Here is a 23,507-nt window from a genome sequence, read left to right as displayed (position 1 = left end):
AAGCGACATTCTCTTTGAAACGTCACGTTGACCTAGGCGGAGTTACCAGCGACTACGTTACCACGTCACACACACAAACACACACACAACACACACACCCACTCGCACACACACACACACACACACACACACACACACACACACACACACACACACACACACACTGTAAAAGGGAAACATAACAATAACGTTGTGGTTCCATATTCTGTTTTATTTCATTTATACGACAAAACTATGCAACAAATACAACAAAACGATTATAGCCTACTGCTGTAACTTATCAAGTCAACTATGTTCCTTCAGTGCTGATATGTCAGGAATTAGTTGACAAATACTAAATAGTAAACAAATATGCGGCTTCTTGCCATTGAATTATGACAGTCATCAAATTCTTGGAATGTTTCTATTTTTATTCAGATTTTATTTTCTAACTGATGATGCCATAATAAAGAGGAAATCCAAGTGAAAACGAAAAATATGTATATTCAAACACAATCTAGTGATCAGAGATTAAAAAAGACACATGTATTAAATTGATCTGGATTGACAATCCTGTGCTAACAAATACGTTTAAAAAGAGAATGATGATTTTTTATTTATTTGGGTTAAGTAAAATACTTAATTCTTAATCTCTTACAGACACAATGCAGTGGCTCTGGATTTAGTCATTAATGCAGACTTTACTTACCATATGGTCCTATGACATTTCTATGACTGTCTCAAACCAGGGTTGCTCCAAAAACATCCTTGTTTAATGTGTTCAACAGTCCTGGTTCTAGTGTCTCAGGAGAATACCACAACCCAATTCTATGGGTATTAAAGAATCATAGATCCCTCTATGATAAATATGAAAATGAACAGTTCTGCTAAATCTGTAAATTCCCATTTTCAGCTGTGTCTATCCATTTCAATCGGTAATCAGCCCCTGAACATTGTTTTAAGTTATCATTACTGGTCTGCTTGAGGTAGTAGCATCACTCACATTCAAGCCTCAGCATTTGGTGACCAAATGACATGGAGTTGGACTCCATATTGGTTGATGGAATCCTTTTTGAGTGCAATTTGCTTTGTCCCTTCAGTGTGTAAAAAAGTGCTTTTAGTTTGAGTCTCAGGAAAGACAGTTTGAATGCCTAATCATTAGATTCTTTCTTGTCACCACATGACAAGAAACAAAAAGGTCATACACACAAAGGTTTTGTTTTCTGTGTGAGCGTTGTGAATTTTTGTACAGTAGTTTTTTTATAGATGAGATAATGTGCTGACACTAGAACTGAGGCCTGTCTCATCTTGAATGTGTTGCTCACTGGCTTCCCTGGCACAAAAGTCTTGAATAACCTGTTTGCTTTGTATTATTCTGAGATCCTATTAGATCATTACAGTAGTCTTCTGTGCATTGCAAATTTTACAGTTTGATATTGTCTTCTCTTGAAATGTAAGAGGATTCAATCAATGACATGAAGTGCACACATTGCTGCTGATTGTTATTTAAAGGGAAATCCACTAAACTCAGTAGTCTAGCACCCAACTACACAAAGGTTATTGGGTTATTCTGGCTGTAGTATAAACTTTATACCTTCTGTTGAACACTTGGCTTCCTAAAAAGTGAAAATAAGGTATCAAACTCCAGAATAAGACTAAATTGAGTTAGAGACTTCACTTGAGATCTTATTGGTCGACTGTATTTGTGGAAACAGCATTATAGGGCAGTGCAATGAAGTCATTAAGAAGCTTACAGACGTTCTGGCAGATTAGATTTTGCTCTTCTAATCCCACAGATTACCGTCCCACAAACCTGCTGACTGAGAGGGCTTCGTTGTGCTGCACCGTTTCTTTACATTGGTCATTTCTTGTTGCTTCAACGTCTCTGGAATATGTAGGCCAAGTAGCAGAGCGGCAGGATTGGGTGGTCGTCAAGGTGAAACTGCATCTCCATAGTTTACTTGGATATAGGAACACTTCTCTTTAACACAACTAGTGCAGTTAGGATTATTGTGATTATGGATGCATTTTGAGTAGCATTCAGTAAAAGTCTGTGGTTCCAGGACTTCTATAAGAGCTAGTGACCGCCTCAGATGGATGGAAGTAATATTCCATTGTAACTAAACCCAAGGAGTGTTTTCACCCGACTTCTTCTGAGTAGCCCGGTGTCGTGGAGAGAAGCAGGCTGGAGGATCATCCCTCTGGGAAGATTCCACCCATGGTGTCCGTGGCTCCCTCCAGTGACATGGACCCAGAGCCGAGTCCTAGAGAGCCCACAGAGCATGTGGTGGAGCCAGGGTTAAAGGAGGAGGATTGTTCTGGACCTGAAGACAAGGACAACCAGGGTGAGAAGGAGCTGTCCCATCCTCGACAAGAAGACAAACATCCTTCCGGATTTGAGCAGGTCCAAACAGACAGCCAAGGACAAGAGGGCAAGGTCACGACAATAACACCCCTCTCCAATCCTGAGGAGACAAGTGAGGATACCAGACGTGAGCATGAGCGAATTCTCAGGAAGACAAACAGTTTTGGGAAGACAGTCCGGTTTCTGGAACCGGCTGAAGCAGAGATGGTGGAGGAGAGGGCAACCTTAGAGGAGAGTTTCTTTCCAGACTATGAGCTGGAACAGTGGACGTCCTCCAACTTTGAGGAGCTGTTCATGGCAGGGGACTGGGAAGATATCACAGGTATGTCTGCACGCTTCATGTATTGTGCAGCACATATGTTTTAACAAACAACAGCATGTGACAGCGTCTGAGGCGCGGCCACCTGGCTTAATAACGCATGTTGTGCCGTCTCCTCGTAGCAGCCTCAGCTTTGAGCGCCTGTTGATGAACAGCAAGCAGATTAACCCCCATTCCCCTTCCTGACCCCCCTCGACCGGCCCTCCCTTTCCCAGATGACCGGCTGTTGAGGAAGAAGGTGCTGCAGTCTGCCCCCAAGCAGGCCCCTCACCCTGCCTGGGGTCATGAGGTCACTGTCAAAATGCAGGGCGTGCTGGAAGACAGGACTATGGTGGAGAAGGACAGCAAGCTGGTCTTCATCATAGGAGAGGGAGATGTCAACCAGGTAGAAAAATTATTTCAATACAGATGAAAGGCAGGTTAATCTAGGCAAGTTCACCCCCATGGTGTAATCAAATGATGCTATTAAGCATTCATATTTTATCAATCATTCTTGATTAAGTCATAGGCTAATTATTGAACAGGATGGAAAACTTCAGTGGCAGTGGCAGTTCTATTTCATAGAACAGTGTACTGATTATTGATAGCTAGAATAGCATAGTAATCAATGAAAACCATGTCTGGTTAAAACCTAAACGAAAGACTGAGCAACACCCACATGACCCAGTGCTGTGTCACCCCTAGGCCCTGGAGGAGTGTTCCATATCCATGCAGAGAGGGGAGATTGCACTGCTGCTGGCAGATTCTCAGTATGCCTATGGACTTCTCGGAAGGTAAGATATTGGAAACAAGGCTGTTCCCCACAACAGCATCACAACAACCCTTTCCAGTGCGAGTGATTAGCAAGTGACCTATGCAGCAAGACACACAACTGCCTCTTGGTTTTCTAGTGTAAATTTGAAACACAGATTTAACCATTTATTATCATCTGTCAATAGTAACGTGACATTTCTGATCCCAATGAGGATCCTGGCCTTATTGTACCTGTTGATGTGAGGGCAGCCTGCCTGTGCCTAGCTAATGAACCATAAAGAGGAGCAGATGGCCATCCTCCCAAACAGCATTCATAGACGGCCAGAGGCCTCGACCCTGCTAGCCTTCCTGAGGGAGGACCCCACTCAAGTTACAGCCACTGGCCTGCCTCTAAAACCCAGCCTGCAATAATGAGGCTCTGCCATTATAGAAGACTTGTGTGTAGTGATACCTGTAAGGCTCACTCGAAATCACAGAACTACTTGCATCTAATGAGAAAGAAGTGAGATTGGTTTTCAGATATATCTTGATGATGTCAGCAAACCACGGATCATTGTGGTTAACTTCAATGGCGAGGTCACATAATCTGAACGCATGCTGTTGTAAACGGTGTAAAAAAAAACTTTATATTCAGGAATGGTTTAAGGCCGATTTATACTTCTGCGTTTATACGGAGACGGAGACAGGGAACGCCCTCTCCATCAAGGAACGCCCCCTCCATGCCCTCTCCGAGCCCCTCGGAGAGCTCTACGTGCACCTCCTGATTTTCCTGACTATCCGTCCATCCGTCCGTCATTTTACGGATACCCCTTGGCTGTGATTGGTCCGTATTAAGAACCGCTTGCGTCAGGGGCGGGGTTGCCGTGATAAACAGGACGAACATAATCCTTTGACTGCCATTGCTGTAAGTTTTTACAATTCATATTTCAGCTAAAGTACATGTAAATCAGCATCTGAATTAAAATGTGACGAGAAATGGGCAGTGTAGTTGCTGAAAATGTGCGTATTTTATTGATGAAACGGCTAATTTGTACATTTGCTCCGACTTCTCGATAACCTAGGTAAATAAACACTCGACGACGACTTACAAAAAACCGTTGCGCCACCTACTCTTCTGGCGATGAATTGTTTTCAGCACCCACAGCCTTCGGAGTACTATAAATTCAACCAATCCGTCCGACTCCATCCGTCCGTCTGGCCGTAACGGAGTCGGAGAAGTATAATTCGGCCTTTACTGTCCAGTAGCAACAGTGTCCCTGCTTTGTGCATGTCGGGTCTCTGTGTGGTCCCCTGTCCTCTGCCAGGGCCTGGCGTGGATGGAGTGCATGTTCATCTTGGCCTCTCCCATGTGTGGTCCCTGTGTGAGGTCTTGTTTGTATTGAGTTTCTGGAGCTCTAGAAATGGGTCTAGAGAGGCTGTTAAATGTGTCTTTAGCAGAGAGAGCAGAGCAACAGAACAGGTTGGGGAGGAGACAGGCAGGAGCTCGGTTAATGATTGTTTGGATGTTCCTGATTAAGGTTGTGTACAGTGTGGTCAAATTAAGTCCTTAGCCTCACGATAGACATCCTTGGCATCTTGCCAGACTCCTGAAGTGTTGTGACAGAGTTCTTAGTTCCCTTTCATGGCCCACATAGATAAAAGGTCTGCGGCTGCTGTTGGTATTTTGTCTGTAGAATTGATTAGACTAGTGCACAGTGCCTGTGATGCAGTCGGTCATTAAGATGTCAGTGTAACACACAAATACAGATTCCTTATAGTACTTCTATAGTGCATAGTGCCCATGATAAAATTGGTGGCAAACACACAGATTCCTGGATTTATATTTTGGGCACAGTGCCCGCGATGATATCGGACACACACACAGATTTCTGGAATTATAGATAGATAGTGCAGTGCCCCTGATGCAGCTGGTGATGACTCAGTGTCTTTGGTACCTATATTTCTCAGATCACAATTGAAATTCTCTGTCATCTCTGAAGTACTTGTTCAACCTCCACATCTATTAGTCAAATTGACAATGCTGTGGTGGCCTAAATTCATACAAATGATTATGTAGCCTTCGTTTTCTGCTGTTTCCTACATTATAAATTGCTTACATTTACATTTAGTCATTTGACGCTCTTATCCAGAGCGACTTACAGTAAGTACAGGGACATTCCCCCCGAGGCAAGTAGGGTGAAGTGTCTTGCCCAAGGACACAACGTCATTTGGCACGGCCGGGGAATCGAACTTCTGATTACTAGCCCGCTTTCCTCACCGCTCAGCCACCTGACTCCCAACATGCTTATGTTATGTTGATAAAAATGTACTATATTGGTTCTCTGTTGAATTGTCTTACCACCACAAACATCTAAACATGTAGTTAATAACAGAAGTCATTACATGCACAATGGTTGAGCCAGTTGTCATAATTGTAGCCTAATTCAACATACAGCGCTACATTTGCAATGTGCAGGCAGTTTTGACATCAGTAAACACATACATTTATGTAACAAAATTCCCTGATCTATACTGAAAGTATATTATATTGTCATTCTGTTAGCTAGCCAGCCCCTTTGAGAGCAGATGCTTATTGGTTGTAAATGTGAATTCGCTTCTAAATAACGAAACTGAATTTCTCTATTTTCCTTACGCTTAGTTTCATTTAATTGCGAATGCCTTTGTTAATTGCATTAGTTCAACACCGCAAAATATGAACTATGCAGAAGACACCTGCAAAATATTAACTTCGTCCGGTTCTCGAGATATTCGTAGGAATCTCACTGCAGAACAGAAGACCAATCAGAGTGAAGGGGCTGGGACGCGAACAGAGCAAGCCAAACTGGAGGCTAATTATTAGTATTTTTTCATTAGTTTAAGTCGAAATGCTTATCCAAACAATGTCAATCGCGGGACCGCACTCCATTGGATTATAGTGCCCGGTTCTTGAGCTGATCATGCGAAACTAAACCCATTCTAATTTCTACACACACACACATAGATTCCTGCCATTATTAGAGAGATGATGAATTCGATGTTGAAAGACAGAGATTTATGTATGGATGATTCTTCTCATAATGAGGCAGATTTGTTGATTTACAAATATGGTAGGTAAAACAGATGAATTAATCCAGATAGAAGAAGTTGAAGGACAAGAAGAGCTATGTTACAAACAAGGTAAATAAACAGCCGCTGTAGCAGTGTCCCTCTTAGAAAATGTTTGAAAAATATTGTGTAGCACTGGCTCTTTGGTTAGTTTTTCTAGAGGAATGGGAAAGTCACAGTGTGTCTAAGCTGTAGAATGACAGAAAGAAAGGGAGGGAAAATATCATTCCCATTATCTTCCCATTCTCTGTCGATATATTGATTAGACACTATGGGGTGCCTGTTGGAGACAGTGCTACCATTTCAGGTAAGGGCACTTCAAAGCTATTTATCTGTACAGAGTACTTTACTGGGATGGGATGCACATAGTGTGTGATTGCTACTGGTACATCATACCCTCACATACTGGATGGGACAGGAGCCATGTTGGTTTTATATATCAGGACATGATCAATTAAAACCCTGTAAAAGTCCTTCGCCGGCAACCTTTTACCTGACTGATTGTGGCAGACAGGCTGCTGAGATGATTTGGCGTAAATCAAGTATAAGAACCCTGACGTTTGAGCTGCCAGATTGGGTGCCAATGAGTCATGCAACAACACAGTAACGAGAAGCCTCCATCAACCTTTCTGTCTCTGACACAGTCATGGTGCCGCCAGACTTGTGTCCTTCTGGAACGGGGTCAAAGTATTTCTGGGAAAGGGCCCAGACTGGATCCCGTCAGTCAACAGAATCTAATCAGAAACTACTGGAGTCCAAATGTGGCTCTCTGCTCTGATCTGATAGCAACACCATGAAAGCCAATGGGAGACTGAGGAGTCTAGCTCTCTACCTTACTTACAAACCCAAACTCAACAACATAAACACCTGTCTCTGACAACTGGTGAGGTAACGTTTGACAACCTTCCTGTTTAATCCACGCTATCTACAACCGCTTCAATGCCATTAAGTTGTATGTAGTCAGTCACATTGCTTTATTTTCAAGACTGTAGATTCCAAAAGAAAGTGGCATAACAGTGCCATTGGCACATTAGTATACGTTTTTTTGCTGAAATTATATTCTTGACAGAGATAATTATACCAGTAGAGCGTGCTTAGGAGTTTGCTTCTGTGTTTATGAACCATCACCAAGACAATAACTATCTAGTCCTGTATGGAGCTAAATCAGGGCCAAATGTTTTGTTAATTCGAAAAAAAAATTAAAAAAAAAAAAAAACTAAAAAAAAAACTAAAGCTTGACATTGAAAATGTAAGTTTTGGTCGAAAACTTGAAAAATAAAACCATGTATTCAAAGAAAAAATAAGTGTACCAATTTTTTTTTCAGGTTGAATTTCGATGACATTTTGGAATTATTTTGAATAAGTTATTAATTTTCACTTTCATATTTTCACATAGTGTCACATTTCATGTTTTCAGATTCAAAACTTTTTTTTTACGGCTTCAATTTTTTTTTTGGAGTTTCTGTTTTTTTTTCAGAGTTTCAGGTTTTTTTTCAGTTTCAGGTTGTTTTTTTTTAGTTTCAGACTTTTGGCCCCGATTTTGCGTAGGGGGCGTGGCTTCAACTCAGAGGCGGTAATTATGAGTGACAGCCTAACAAAGAGGCAGACGACTCGGCTGTTGGCATGGCGTCTGCTCCGCCAAGGCAACAGGCTGGTGCCAGCGCACAGTTAAGACATGTGAAAGATATTAGCCTTTTTGAATAGATACTTTGGGACATTATCCCCGCAGTGGCATTTTTTTGTCATTAACACATAAAGGGGAAAATAGGTGGACAGCTGGACAAAGCTGGAAATTAAGCATCGCTAGCACTAAAGTTAGCATTAACTAACGTTAGCTTCGCACTTCAGTATAGTACTGTACTAGCTGGTGTTTTTACAGTCAGTCAAGCTCAGTTCTTTTTTTTTTACTTTAACGTGTAGTGTAACCTAGTGTCTTTGTTAACCTCTGTTTAGTGTGTAAAACGTAATTTATCAGGCCAGAGCATTAATGTAAAGTTGTATTTGTCTATTCTATTCTAGGAACAAATGAAAAGAGACCTTCTTCAGACACTTTTAACAAAACTGTCCCTGACACTTAAAAAAAAACTGAAAAAAAAAAAAAAAAAACTGAAACTCAAAAAAAAAAAACTGAAAAAAAAAAAAAAACTACCTGAAACTCAAAAAAAAAAATTGAAGCCGTAAAAAAAAAAATTTGAATCTGAAAACATGAAATGTGAAACTGTGAAAATATGAAAGTGAAAATTGAAAATTAATAACTTATTCAAAATTATTCAAAAATTTCATCGAAATATTATTCAACCCAAAAAAAAATTGGTACACTTATTTTTTCTTTGAATACATGGTTTTATTTTTCAAGTTTTCGACCAAAACTTACATTTTCAATGTCAAGCTTTAGTTTTTCGACTAAAGATTTTTTTTTCGAATTAACAAAACATTTGGCCCTGATTTAGCTCCATAGTCCTGAGGCAAAAGGAAACCTGGAGCCAACCTGCAACTAAAGCGTAACATGAGAATCACAAGTTTATTAATACTGTTTATATTTTCAACACTCAGGGCCTCATTTTCTAACAGGCTTGCGCCCATTTCAGGCGTACAATAGCGGGTAAAGACATAAAACCGTATTTACAAAGGCAGCGCACTTGAGTAAAAACGCAGTTTACCGCTGCTGGGAGGATATAAGGGAAAGTGGGCGTGTGCCGCAAAGAGATTGGAGGAGAGGTGTATTTCTTCCTTGTAACATGTTTATGTTAGCTGTAACTTCGTGAACCAATATTTCTGTCTCCTGTTTGCCGAACCTTCTTTTTCTTTTCCTCGTATCACCCATGGTGGCAGTAACATGCAGACGATTTCTCCCGTCTTTTAACGGCACGCTAAACACTAAAGGGCGGAGTAAGGCGCTGATTGCCCAACGAGGATCTGGTTTGATAAATACCACGCAAAATGCAGAAATACACCGCATTATGTGCTATTTGCGGTTGGGCAAAGGCGCAGATTAAGCTGCGGTCGCAAGGTTAGTAAATGAGGCCCTCAGACACAGTGATAACCCCAACCATAGTTATTACATTTGAATAGGTATATTCATGACATGAGATCGGCAACTCAGGGCAGACATAAATGGCCATCACAATCAGTTTTCACAGTTGTGAAAAGCAAACATGTTTGACAAAGGGACGGGTAGTCTCTCACGCATCACCCCCAGGTGAACTGTGCCTAGTGAGTATTCAAGCCTGAAAGTAACAACACATGGTCATCTGGAAGGGCAAGAAACTATCTTACATATAGACTGTAGTGATGGACTGTATTGATGTCATGTTTTTGTGAGTCGAACAATATTACCTGTAAAAACGGTTGCTTTACATTGATTAGTTCGTTAGCTTTCTAAACATTTCCCTCACACATTGCATGCCCAACTTGTTAACGATGAAGCTAGGTCGAAATTCTGCTGAACTTTCTGTGTTTACTCAGAGTGCTCACTGCACTGTAAATACTGGGTAAGGAGCCAGCAGCACCTTTCAACTTCCTAGAGAATGTGCTTGAGGGGTAGCTTAGTGTAGACAGTTGAACAGACTTGTAATTGTTAGAGTATCTGCTGCTTCAGTCACACACCCATACTGAACAGAGAATGTGGCTATTTAACATTACAGTGCCATTCCTAAAGCAGAGAACCATGAGAATAGACAGTCACAAACCAAACATCAGTACTCTTTCCGGGTACTCTAGGGTGTGAACTATCATATGTGATGAATGAGATATGTGAGGATGAGCAGTGTTGACATTGACTTGTGAATCAACACTGTGGAGGCCGAACTACATTTGAGGAAGACCAGAACTTCATGGGAATATTATGACGCACAGTGCTTCTGCTTTTTGCAGGTCAGATTGTGATTTGGAATCTACACCAGGACTGTAGTGTGCACACTATATGTATGTGTGTGTGTACATGTGCAAGTGAATGTGTTTGTGCATGTGTTTGTGTGTAATGTATGTGTTTGCAATGAGTCAGTGTTCAAGGAGTGTGTGTGAGTCACAGTGAGTGAGTCTGATGTGTGTGTGGTAGGGCTCTCACTCTGTGTGGAATGACCTTCTCTCAGTCATATCCAGAACAGAAACATCCAGGTCAAAAGCATTGGAGACCACTGAGCAAAGCCTGATCAATATGAACAACCAAACATCCTACACAGGATGAGACATAATCACTCGTGACAGTTCCACATACAGTAACAAGATAACAGATGTCCTTTAGGAGTAATGACCTGTAGTAAGGAGTAGGTAAGGACTTTTCTCACGTGTCACTGGGGTTTTGCTGAAGGTTTTACTTGTGCTTACACTTCAGCAAACCTTCAGTTGAACTGAATCAGGTGACTTGAAGAAGGTGTAAGTTTTAGACTCTGTGTTTCGTTTTCCTGGTATTTTGGCGACAACTGTCTAGAAGCCCCACCCAGCCCTCATGAATCAGGCGTCTGCCAGAAAGCACAAACAATTAAAGAACGCATCAGAAAAGATCTACTGATTTTCAGGCCGCATTCATAGCCCTCAGGTCAGCAGTGCCTCAGTCCTATCAGTTAGCAGCTGTGACCCAAACACACATCTGTGAGATGTTTACAAGTGCTTATGTATTCTTGCTTAACCATGGTTATATTCAGCAGTGTTCAGGCTGTGTAGTTGACCTGTGCATGTGCTTCATCTAATCTTTGGATGTTTACCTCCATCCCTCACTGCCAGCAAGCTCCGCTTATCTCTCCAATCAACACAGGCTTTTCTGTAATATGATCCTGCCTTCAACTCATTGACTTCTGCTTTTTATTTTTGGAAAGTTTGCAGATTTTTACAGGAGCAATGAATTGAAGTGAAGCTTTTGTATGTAATTAGACCTTTGTGTGTTGTAAAAAGAGTAGTGCAGTATATTTTCAGTAAAGTGAGTATCAGAGTAAATACTTAGTGTACTTTCAAGGAGATGGATTTAAATGTAGCTCACATGATGTCGACATCAGTGTATAAAAATAATGAGTTGAATGCTTTGTCATACTACAGCAAATCCTTACTAGCATGTTTCCATTGCCCAAATGCATTTTAAACATTACTCTGGTTTGGATGGGGTCCAGGTAAAACATATACTTCAGGAGATCCTGTCAGGCATGTGAGTGTACTAACCCACCCTCTTCACTCAGCTTTCCCCTCCTCTCAATATTCCAGTTAGCTACTTTGTGCTTTGCTTGTCTGTGATGGACTGTTCAATGAATCACAACAACGTTGTTTGTACCAAGGCTGAAAGAAAAGAAGGGACCTTTCCGATGTAGGTCATCATCAGCTCCCTATGGATCCATTGTCCTCACAGAGACACCGTGCTTCCTCCACAAGGGGCCACGTTGTGGCGCAGCATTCAGACCATGACATGCAGACTGTAGGGACAGACAGTGGAGCCCACATGAGCTGACACTCCAGCTCTAATCAATCCTACCTGCTCCCGTCTACTCCTCTCTCACCTCGGTCACACACAGCCTCACGGCCTCCACGCCTGCTGTGCACAGCAGAAAGCCAATGAGGGAAAAGGGGATTAGTAGTGCATGGCAGAGAATGGAGGAACACACGAGGCTCCAGGATCAAACCAGAACCTTCTACAGAAACCTACAGTTCTTTCCGGACAAGATGGGACCAGATTGTTTGTCATGATCCCAGACATGCTTCGGTTTCCGGGGAGATGTTGGATCTTGTGGTACACCCTGTATGGTCTAAATTGCAATCTGAATCTTTTTCCACCTCATATATTTGCAATTGTTTGATCTACTGAATCTCAAGGATGCCAGACACTACTTGCCTAGTAAAACTGGCAAATTAAGTAATCATAGCCGTACAATGATCTTCCATCTGAATGAATGTATTCTGAACACTAACCAGCCATTCTGGTGAAATCCATGGAGTGAAATCCATGGAGACTTTTTAAAAGCTCCAGTCTGTAACAGGAGACCTGATTCTCCCATGTGTGTGTATTCATAGCTGCTTTCAATCCCGACTGTTATTCTCCACACACAGGAGGTGGTTCTGGGGCACGTTCAGTATTGGGGCCACCCTGCTCCACTCCAGGTCCTCACAGCTTAGCTCTTACTATGCTCCCAGGATTGGTTATCAAATAATCGAGAATCTACCCCTCAGACAATCTAACCTCAACCTGACCTTTTGTGATAGCCACAACGCAGTTGCTGGGCGACTCATAAACACAACCACAGTATATGACTTTTTCTGTTTGTCACACCAGCCATAATGGAAGCAGATGGGAAAGTGGAAGGCCAGCTGTTGTTAGAACGAGAGGAGGAGCATGGCGACGCCACACACACGTACAATCGCACTTCAGACACATACACACACAGAGCTAAATATAGTGGCTCTGACTGTTTAGTATTGACCTTTGGGTTTGTATCTAAGAGCTAGCATGTTGAATGTATCACACACAGTGCCGGGGTTGCATAGCAAAGCATACCACTGCTAGAGTATACGTACAGAGAATAGACCATGGACTGTGAACTCACTGTCTGTCTGTGTCAGTGTGGTCAGGTAGGAGAGAGGCAAAGAGACATTGCCATGGGGGGGAGGGTGCTCCATCAGTGGAGACGAGGAGTGGTGACTCATCTCTAATGGACGTCATCAGTCCGTCATCTGCCGTCTGCATCAGCACAGCAGTCCATCACAGGACTCAGTGTTCACACAGCCTTGAAAATGTGCTCTATGTATCTCCTGTTCATGACCTGCACCAGCCTCACACTACCTTTAATGACTGGTTGCAAAATGAAGTTTGTTAATGAATCCATGCCAAACATCCTCATACCGGTTATTGGTCACGTTTCCAGTCAGTTCATTGTTTCATTCTAGTTATTTGATACAGTATAGAGTGGCAGTCCTTTCAGTGGTTTCGGTCATCAGTGCAGCGGTCCAAACATTCCTGCTAATTGACTGCAGCAGCTGCAGAGCAGGCCTTGTGAGGACTGTGACCCCGTATCATTGCCGCCGGCACCGGTCAAGTCAAGTCCTTCCTCCTCAGTCTAGCGAGTGTCTCTGCCACTCTCGTCAGAGGGGGTTGGGTGGGGGTGCAGGGGGGGGGGGGGGGGGGGGCATGATGGGAGGTTCATGGGGCCATGCTAACAGGACGGCTAGATTAAACCGTCCAGATGTGTGGCGCTCCACCATGACAACCCTATATACGGCTGCCTCATTAAAGCTGCAGGTGGGTGTGCAGCACCAGAGTGGCTGACCGGCAAGATACACAGAGCACCTGCTGGTAACAGGCACAGAACAGGCCTTATCAGTGTTTGGACCAGGTTGTGCATATCTAGCTAACTAAACACTGAATCCAAACTAACTGAACAGATGTTTTAGTTGGGAGGTTTTGATGAGATGTCAAATAAACTTGACTGCCATAATGTGAATTAGCCCATTCAAGAGCACATTCTTATATTTTGCTTAAACTTTCAAGTAAAACTGTAGATGAAAATATTTCAGCTGTTCATTAGTCATACATGGCAGATTCCATGGTACAACTCCAGTTGCCTACTGGTTATGCGTTCAATACACAAAACTGATATTCCAGGAATGGTGACATTTCTTTGATCGCCATTTTCTTTGTGGTTCTTATCTATGTTTGATTCAGCAATGAGGATTCACAGTTTGAAAGAAAAGAAATAATATTTTGATGAACACTATGACATTTATTTCATTTGCAGAATGTCACACATGCAAGATTGAATTGCACTGAACATTTCAATATTTTGATATCTGAGGTAATGAATATGTAAATGTATAAATAGTTGGTTAGTGAAAGATGTAACTAAGATCAATTAAATTAATATGATATGGAGATATATTTTCATTCATTACTTTAACATTCATTCAATGAATCACTCACATCACCCAATCTAAAGTATCCAAAATATGAAATGCATCACAGAATTTAATAATATAATACATGTTTGTATTCATAATAATTATTAGTTGATATCAGTATTACTTTATTTTTGTTAGTTGAGACCACATGACCACATCAGTTGAGTAACTATAATGTAATAGTGTTTCACATTCAAATACCTCTGCTCTGTTGCTTCTTGGTTTTTAGGCTTAAGGAGATTTGAAGTTGAAACCTGTAAAATGTAAAGCTGTACAGGTCTTTGTCTGAGAGAGCAGAGCTGTCAGTACTGTTTAATTTAGCCATTTACCTCACTGAGGAATCTGCTGGACCAAACATCCAGTCTCTGGGGATGAGAGTGAACCTCCTGCCTGACAGCACACAAACCACTGCATCTGTCTACCCCCAAATCACTGATTGTTGACATGAGCCTTCCAGAATTAAATGTATGCTACATGTACTGTTTAGCTTCAATACTGCACATCTGCTGTTTAATTTGTTTTGTTTGTCTAACATGCAGTTTACATTAAGGCACAACACATCACAACCTCAGCAAATCTTCCCTAGTGGTGTTCAAGCAGCGACAGCATTTTAGACTTTGCTGTTCAACTTCTGTTCCATCACTTGCCCAGTTTTTCACTGGTGAGCTTTGTCTCTGATTCAGTCTAAAATAGTGGTCAAAGGTGGCTGTCATCTACAACATCTAAGCTAGTGGATCACAATGGAACACCTGTAAACAGTATGATAGCACAACCAGAGTACAAATTTAATTTGGGCTTTTTAGGACCAAAGAACTGAATCCTAACCCAGGGGATAACAGCAAGGCTTTAAGACCAAAACATTGCATCACAGCACTTAGTTTTAATCACTGGTTTGAGACACACCCACAGATCAGTTTCATATCTCAGAATAGTCCTGTGCTGTCACACTGACTTCAGTTCACCCATGTCCTTTTCAAACCCCAGACCAAAGGGGCATGATGTAGTTGTGGTTTAGCCTCCCTCTGCCTCAGTGAGAGGACCAGCAGAAATAACTACCTATAAAAGCTAGTACAACCACTACTGATAGGCCCCAGGCTGAGACTGGATTCATTTTAACAGGCTGAAGAGGCCTGCTTCAGATTATATGAGGACTTTTGAAGAGCTCTACCCCCGGGCATTAGGCAGAACCTTCCCTTGATCCCTGCTGTTTTCTCCCTCATTGGATTTGCTAGCTGAGCAAATAAAAACAAACTGTATCGTAAACACACAGGAAAACAGTGGCTCACTCAGAGGTGGCTGACAGAGTTAGAGCCAGACATTTCCTGGATTATGGACAGTAATAGTCGGTTGGTGTGCAGTAAATGAACTACTGAGGCAGGAGAGGGGAAAAAAACAGCTGTGACGTTTCACTGAGAGCAGGATTAGACTTAAGCTCCTTTGTGCGCTTGTTTTTGTGTTTTGTCCATCCTATTCTGGATCAGAAGCCATACCAAAATAAACGTCAGCAACCAATCCAATCGATCTGTTTATCACCATATTATAGATAACAAACTCATCATAAATCCAACACTTTTAGAATTAATAGTACTCTGGTGGTAGCATATAATTTGCTAAACAAGTCTATGTTTATTAGCAGTGTGTATAAATTACTAAGGGAGGTTATCTCCATAGCAACCATGATTAGGTAATTACTGGAAATTCTCGACATTTAAGACAAGATTGACAAGATAAAATGAGGTGTCTGACATCATCAAGTATTTTTCCCTCATTCATTCACAAGGTGCCTGTCTGACAGATAACCATGTGACTAAATCATTTGCAGTCAGCATCATAAAGAGTGAAGCGGAAGTTTGCATTGCAACTATGCACGACTTGAACTGATTAGTTATAGGTTTGTGTATCCTGTGAGGTAATACGAGGGAGAAAGGGCAAACAGTCTTTATATGAGGGCTAGAACACAATGATGTTGTAGGTAGTAGAGTACTGGAACACAGTGACATTGTAGGTTGTGTGGAGTAGGTTCCATGGGTATATAAAAGACTGTATGAATAGGACTGTATAAATTCCGCAGGCACAATGGTGAAGTTTTTAGCTGTAACTGTGTTTCAGGAACTACTACACACCCATGATAATTTCCTTAAATGGACCAGCTAGACCCTGTCCTGATGAGAATCCCTTGCTGTGTAGCCTTCATGCCTCTGACAGTTACCGCTTTCAGACTGGCTGTCTCAGCTTGTGCTTGTCTTGGGTCTCTAAACTATCGTCTTCCCTCGGCTGCACCCCCACCCTTCCAAGGGCTAGAGGGTGACCTACAGGGTGAGTCCTGCGCTACGTGATGAGTGAAACTAGAATTGGAGTTACTGTTAGCTTCTAGCCTTAGGCTAATCTTTATTCCCTTAACAAATCTTGAGTGACTTGACAACAGTGCTCTAGCCAGTGTGTTAGCCACCTCTACACAATTGTCTAATCAAGTATTCAGTTCTGAATGGTGGAGAATAGGTAATCATTTTTTATAACCACACACCTATTAATGTTGTTTCGACAACATTTAGCCGTTACAAAGGAATACCATAATAAGATTAGACTTCGACCATTGATTGAATTTCTAACCATTTGTGTGTCTCCCAAGTCAGCTGATTTGAGTAACAACTAGTTAAATCGAGTTCTGAACGTTGCACTCATAAATCACTCTCACATGCTTGTAGCTGGGGACATTCTGCATACTTCCCTTACAACACTATAAATAACAAACACAATATCTGACAAAAGCACCACAATATTGAGCTTATGTTTCTTAAGAGTTATATGGTGAGACACAACCAGTTGTATTGTACAATTGTACTTTATGTAATGAGTTCTAACCCCTCACGTCTTAAAATTATTGGCACATCTGAAGTAAGCAGCCATTTCTCTGGACTCCCAATAAAAGTGGTTACATTTAACTAAATTAGTACTTTTTCAGGGTTAAATGCAGATGTCTCTAAGCATAGGAAGCAGTGAACCATGCTGCCCTTAGAGACAGAGTCTTAGGATGTTAACCCAAGCTAGGGTTCCAAGATCACATTTCATTAGGAGGCTAGAGCTGGGGATATACTAGTAGATGAGTTTGTCTCGCTGACCAGCCTGTGTTTCTACTCTGGGCTAATCAGACCCTGGGGGCTCGTTCACAGAGCTCCATGCCATGGCAGACCGCTATGGTGCTAATCACTGGTGTCCTGGCTGACACTGAAAACCTTACAGATAATTCAACAAGCTGTGTTTTTTGTGATTACATTTAACATGACTATAATGCCACTTTTTGTGTGAATTATTGCTTCAGGTTTATTGCTGTCCATGGTTTTGGGTCAATTTGACACAAAAGGATGGTTTAAAAGGATTGGATATGGATTGTTCAAAATAGGAATGAGACGTGATTCAGATACTCCAGGAGCCATTTGTATATGGCAAACAGCCCCTTAAAAAGGAAAACTTACTCCAACTGTTGAATATTAAAACCAATTAAAATAGTCTATTAGGTGAATATTTTACTTAAATCACTGATCGTGCAGTGTTAGTGTGTGTCATGCACATTTGTGTGTGCCTGCGTGTATTAATATGTGTATTTAGTTACTTGTTTTTGATATAACGTCTGTGACTGCATTTTTGTTTTCCTTTGATGTGCTGCATCTGTTCATAGTAGCGAAGGGGAAACAGCTACTTGCACAGATTAATAAAAAATGACTCATCCATCAACCAAGTGGTTGTATTAGCACTCTCTATTCAGAGAGCATGGAACAAGGGCACTTCCAATATAATAAGGGTAAGAGGGTCTGTATTCCCATGACTCACTGTTGAGACTTTACACCTCTATGTAGTCCTCTCTGTGTGACTATATTACAGAACCTAATACTGTAAATATTCAGTGTTATTGTCACTTGTCCTGCAGATCATTATTTTATTTTTCTGAGGTCATTCTCTCCTCAGTCACACACAGTCAACCAGCTCCTGGTGCTATCAACTGTTAGTTCACTCCAATAGGAGCCCTGTAGATCAATATCTTGATACTCTAACCCTCCAACACAATTATTTAATATGACCCCATGTTATGAAATACAGATTTTCACATAGTGACGTTAGAGCAAGAGGAAACTGGGGTGGAAAACTGAATTAACACTATTTTACGGTTAGAAAATTCAGTTAATCATTATCAGCATTCAGTATCATTGCTTTTTCACTGTCCACTGTAATCTAAAATCAGCTCAGCAACCTTTTACTCTTCTAATCCATTTCTGTGTGTGGAATAAGTAGGAGAATGCAGCAAAAAAAACATATTTTTATTTAATTTCACATCTGTATCTATGATCAATTGCTTAGAACCATAACCAGACTTATATCAGCATGACTGTGCTCAAAATGCACACTAAACCTAAACAATTTCAATGAGTGTTACAATAGTAATGCATCTACACAAAAGTGTTCTCCATGTATCCATCTATGACCTAGAATGATAAGTATCTCTGAATGCCCCTACTTCCTCTAGTCCCAAACTAAAGGATCCTGCTCACCTTACCAGGCCCATCTGGGCTCTCTGCTCATCTCATGAGACCGGATGTTGTCCTCTGAGACGATAGGTGAAAGGGTAACCTGATCCCACCTGGTGACACAGCTTCACAGAGGCTGCTGGAGGTATACTAAATCTCCTGGACAGACATAAAATGTGTCGTTGACGCAGCAAGTTTAAATCATTCATGATCTGACACACCACACAGAGAGATCGCCTTGCACCACAAGCAAGGAAGACCCTGCAATGACAACTGTGCTTATCTTCTGCTCTGGTTCTGGCTCTCTGCTTTGTGGGGTTGAATTTTTTGGTGTGTGATTATTTATCTATTTCTGTTCTCTCTCTCTTCTTTTATGTCTCACACACATGCTATTTTTCTTCCTTACTGTCTCTCTCTTGCACACACCATCACACTCTGGCATCAGGGTTGCCCCACAGTAACTCATAATGCACCATGTGTTTCATGTGTTCACTGGGACCAGATGATTTTGAACAAATCAAACATTCCTTCTATAAGACACACACAGGTGATGATTCATCGCATTCAATTCCTTGCATGTTTATAGCCGTTGGAATATCTCACAAGTTCATAAATCTGCTGGCCTTAACTGCCTGTTCTGTGAATTAATTCAAACCACTGTGTGATAAACTTCAAAAGTAAACATGACAAAGCATCCTGACATGCAGCAACGTAAAGTGAAATGGAGTTAAATGTTTCTTAGGGCGATATTTAGGTGATCCTTCCCTGTTGTTTCAGGTTGTCCATGTTGTCCAGTGATGAGTGTGTGTATTTGTGTTTGACAGGGAGCCTGATATTCCAACTTGGGCACCTCTCCTGTACCAGCTGCAGCTCCTGGACATCAGAGACAAGCCAGATCCTGTGACTCTTCCCATCCCTGACCGTATCCGCATCGGCAACCAGAAGCGCGAGCGAGGGAACTTTCACTTCCAGAGGGAGGAGTACAGCATGGCTGCAAGGGCCTACTGCATGGCTCTGGATATGCTCACCACACGCACCAGGGGTAAGCCTGTAGTTTCACAAACATTCAGTACTAATACTCCCTTAGACGTGTGGCGATGCACACGCACACACAAGCACACATGCATACACACACATCCGGATTGGTGCACACATCCACTTGTCGTGATAACATGCTTCAGAAAGACCATTTCCACATTTCCAGTGCTAAATTACATGATAGTCTCCTCTTTGCTTTCAGCTAGTCCATCACTGCACTAATTACAGCCTTATAATGCAGAGCCACATTCAGCGGAGGTGACTGTCATGAGAAATGTTTCTGAAATGGTTTATGATTAACAAACCTAATCAACTTTCATGTTTTTTTCTATGTACTTAATCACTTTAATTGCTGGAAAGGCTGGGTGGACCCAAGAGAATCATTTGAGATAAATTAGTCAATGAGGAGAGGAGCATGGGGTGTTTTGAAATGTATCAATGAGGATGGAGGCAATGGTTGAATTCACTACAGCACTTAGGCAGGGACTGTATTCAATCCAACAAAATCCTGCACATTTGAAAGAAAGCAAATGAAAATGGGCTGAAAGATCAGTCCATATCCCAATTGTTGTTTTAAAATATGTTTTAAGATGGACAGTACAGTTAGAATTCTATGAACTCTGTTTTATAGTTTTGTTTCCCTCAAATTAATTTACTGTTGAGCTCACACATGCACAGACTTGGATCTTTGCATCATGATGGCATTACAATGAACTTCATGTGGGATCTACGGTTCAAAGATATTCTGAAAAGCCCTAAATAGCTACTCCTTGCCCATAATCCCCACCTAACATGAATCTGTTAACGACAATCTCTCACACATCTCAGACTAATAACTCTCACTTCTGGTGTGGGTCGTAACAGGCAGTCTTCAGGCTCTCATCTCAGTGTCAGAGTCAGCACTTCCACAATGAGGGTGACAGTGGATTTTATAACAGGGGTAAACAAATAGACAGATGGGCCTACATCAAATAGTCATTCTCTCCTCCTCTCAGGTCTTTTGTGTGAATAGACTTTACCCCTGATACCAAGAGAGACAGGCTGACAGGAAATATACATGACAATGTGACAATGAGCCAGGTGTAAGAGTCTGTGTGGCCCTGTTTCCCTGCAGACGGTGACAATGCTGTAGTCGTGGAAGAAGAGGAGGAGGTGCAGGACTACCGGGTGAAGTGTCTCAACAACTTGGCAGCTGCCCAGCTGAAACTGGAGCAGTACGATGAGGCACTGCACACCAGTCGGGATGTTCTGTTTCTCGACCCAAGCAACGTTAAAGCCCTCTTCAGGACGGGGAAGGTGAGGGACATGAGGCAAAAATACAACTATTTATATGAAAAGTCTACAGTTCATAGAAATACAGCATGATTTAACAGCTGTTTTTACTGGTTTGAAAAGTCTTTTGAATCTAAATAGATTCAAGTGAGTGTTTTCTTGCTATTAAACAAATGAAGGAGGATTTATAGAGGGTATTGCTCTGTGCTTGCAGCTTATGTCAGACAAGGGGGAGTATCAGGAGGCAATGGAGACACTGAAGAAGGCTTTGAAACTGGAGCCGTCCACCAAGGTGAGATATACAGTCTTACTTGGAGGGCATGTATGTTCTCTCATCACCTGCACCTCCCTGTGTCCTGTTAGTGAAATCCATCCCCCGCACACAGATCAAGGGTTATTTCACAAAGAGTCTCTCACAATAATTACAATTCAGACTTATAGCCTGCCAGCAGCCTAATTCATGAATGAATCATGCTTTCCTTCATGTTCACCTGTATTTACTCACATAATTTTGAAACCCTGGCTGGCTGAAAATGTTCACAGAGCTGCTCAGATCAAACCAAAGACAAACACCTTGGAAGCATTTTGGGTTTAGGTTGTTTTATTAGATCATTCAATGTTGACTACAGCAATGCCATGAAAACAGACTAGAGCCTAGACACAGGACAGGACTTTCTGTAGATCATTGTGTTACTTCACTACAATGGGAACCTGTTCTGTCTTGCTCTTATGGGTAGTGCACTCTAACAGATCCTACACTCATTTGAGAGTTGGTCTTGAGACAAATGACACACACACACACACACACACACACAAAAAGTATGCCATACAGCCAAACTTGAATCCTTGTTAAGTTCAATCAGAGCACGTTATCCCATATTAATGATCGGTTTATCAGTATTATTGCCATATTGCCATTATGTCACCATGATAAACTCATATTTCAACTAAAGTCTGCTGCTTACAGTCTTGAAAATTAAGCTTTGAAACTCACTCTGAAAGAAAATTGACCTCAGATCAACTTGACATGAGTCGCCACATTGCCACAGTGGTGAATGTGCCTTGTCATGACAAAACTAAAATTGGAATGGAATAAAGGAGGGTAAAAGCTTGTGTGCTGTATTTATTTATTTCAATAATAAGACCGGCAGATACAATAAAAATAGGTTAAACAGTATTTATTGCATAGATGTGTTAGCACTAACCAGAAGACAACATTAGTTACAATTTGGATACCGATCAAAGTTTGAAAACTTCATGCCCAAATATAGATAGCTTGACTTCCTCATTTCTGAATCTTCTTTGATTTAGGCTGCCATCTGCTGGATAACTCTTGTAGTACAACTTGCAACAATGCTGTATTGTTGAAATTTTCTTTTTTTTCTCTCCCTGTCACAGGCCATCCATGTTGAACTGTCAAAACTAGTTAAAAGGCAATCAGGAGGAAATGATTCTCTGAAGTGGAAGGCTAAACCTGCCCAGATGCTCGGAGAAAATATTGCACCATTTCTGACTCCCTCTAAAAAGAAACCACCTGTAAGCCAATGAGTACATTTCACAGATGGTGAAATGTTTATCTAACTGAGTTTTATTCAGTTAAAAGAAAAAAAGGAACAAAGATTTGACTGTTTTTGACAAATGCGTCACTTGGTGTTTCAGGGAATTTCATGGAAGTTCCTGCTTGGAGCTCTGATGGTGGCCTTGGGCAGTTTAGTGACGTCAGTGGTTCTGACTGCAAGGAACTGACGTCCTCTCTACAAAATTGCTATCATCTACGAGGCCAGCTCATGAATACTAAATAGAAGTGAACTATCTAGTGTGGAGATTATGAGACAGAGTGCATTGAACTATGACAAATACTGTCTTAAAGGTCACCCTAACATTCAGCTTCTGCATTGACATATGCACCACAGATTGTGTTTAATTACTTTGTAGAACCATGGCGCTTCACCTTAAAATGTATGCCGTTTCCTTCTCTTTGCAATTTATATCACACTGGAAATGAATAATTTACATATGGTCATAACTAAATTTGTGTGTGAGTTCACGACATGCAATGGGATTATCTGTTAAATGAAATGTAGTGACATGAGGAAAGTGTCTCAGTGTGTGATCTTATTATGAATGTTTCTGGGGGTCTTGATTGGTGTAATGGTTGGACAGGATAAATTGGTTTCTGGAGGAAGAAAAATAATTGTGTCTGTATGTATGTATGTGTGTGTGTGTGTGTGTGTGGGGGGGGGGGGGGGGGGGGGGGGTTAATGATACCAGGTGGAGGTCTTTCCAAAATCAAAATCCCACATTA

The 23,507-nt window shown here is 41.5% G+C and overlaps 1 protein-coding gene across 1 annotated transcript; it reads left to right on the top strand.

The window, feature by feature from the left end:
* Positions 1 to 1,788: 1,788 nt before the first annotated feature.
* On the top strand, positions 1,789 to 23,427 carry fkbp16 (FKBP prolyl isomerase 16). The gene is made up of 8 exons (XM_062461635.1): positions 1,789 to 2,666; positions 2,879 to 3,048; positions 3,348 to 3,436; positions 19,717 to 19,934; positions 21,045 to 21,226; positions 21,417 to 21,494; positions 22,601 to 22,738; positions 22,862 to 23,427. Exons 1-8 carry the CDS (start codon positions 2,198 to 2,200, stop codon positions 22,946 to 22,948), a joined length of 1,431 nt encoding a protein of 476 aa, XP_062317619.1. The 5' UTR covers positions 1,789 to 2,197; the 3' UTR covers positions 22,949 to 23,427.
* Positions 23,428 to 23,507: the final 80 nt, after the last annotated feature.

This window comes from Osmerus eperlanus, chromosome 5 (genome assembly GCF_963692335.1).
Source record: "Osmerus eperlanus chromosome 5, fOsmEpe2.1, whole genome shotgun sequence".
In the NCBI taxonomy this organism is placed as follows: Eukaryota; Metazoa; Chordata; class Actinopteri; order Osmeriformes; family Osmeridae; genus Osmerus; species Osmerus eperlanus.
The sequence above is the reverse complement of the archived record's forward strand: the minus strand, read 5'-3'. Positions and strand labels throughout refer to the sequence as shown.

Coding starts and splice junctions, on each gene's coding strand:
- fkbp16 (XM_062461635.1), top strand. CDS start 2,198: ATGGTGTCCGTGGCTCCCTCCAGTGACATGGACCCAGAGCCGAGTCCT. Junction 2,667..2,878: donor GGACTGGGAAGATATCACAG/GTATGTCTGCAC, acceptor TCCCTTTCCCAG/ATGACCGGCTGTTGAGGAAG. Junction 21,495..22,600: donor AACTGGAGCCGTCCACCAAG/GTGAGATATACA, acceptor TCCCTGTCACAG/GCCATCCATGTTGAACTGTC.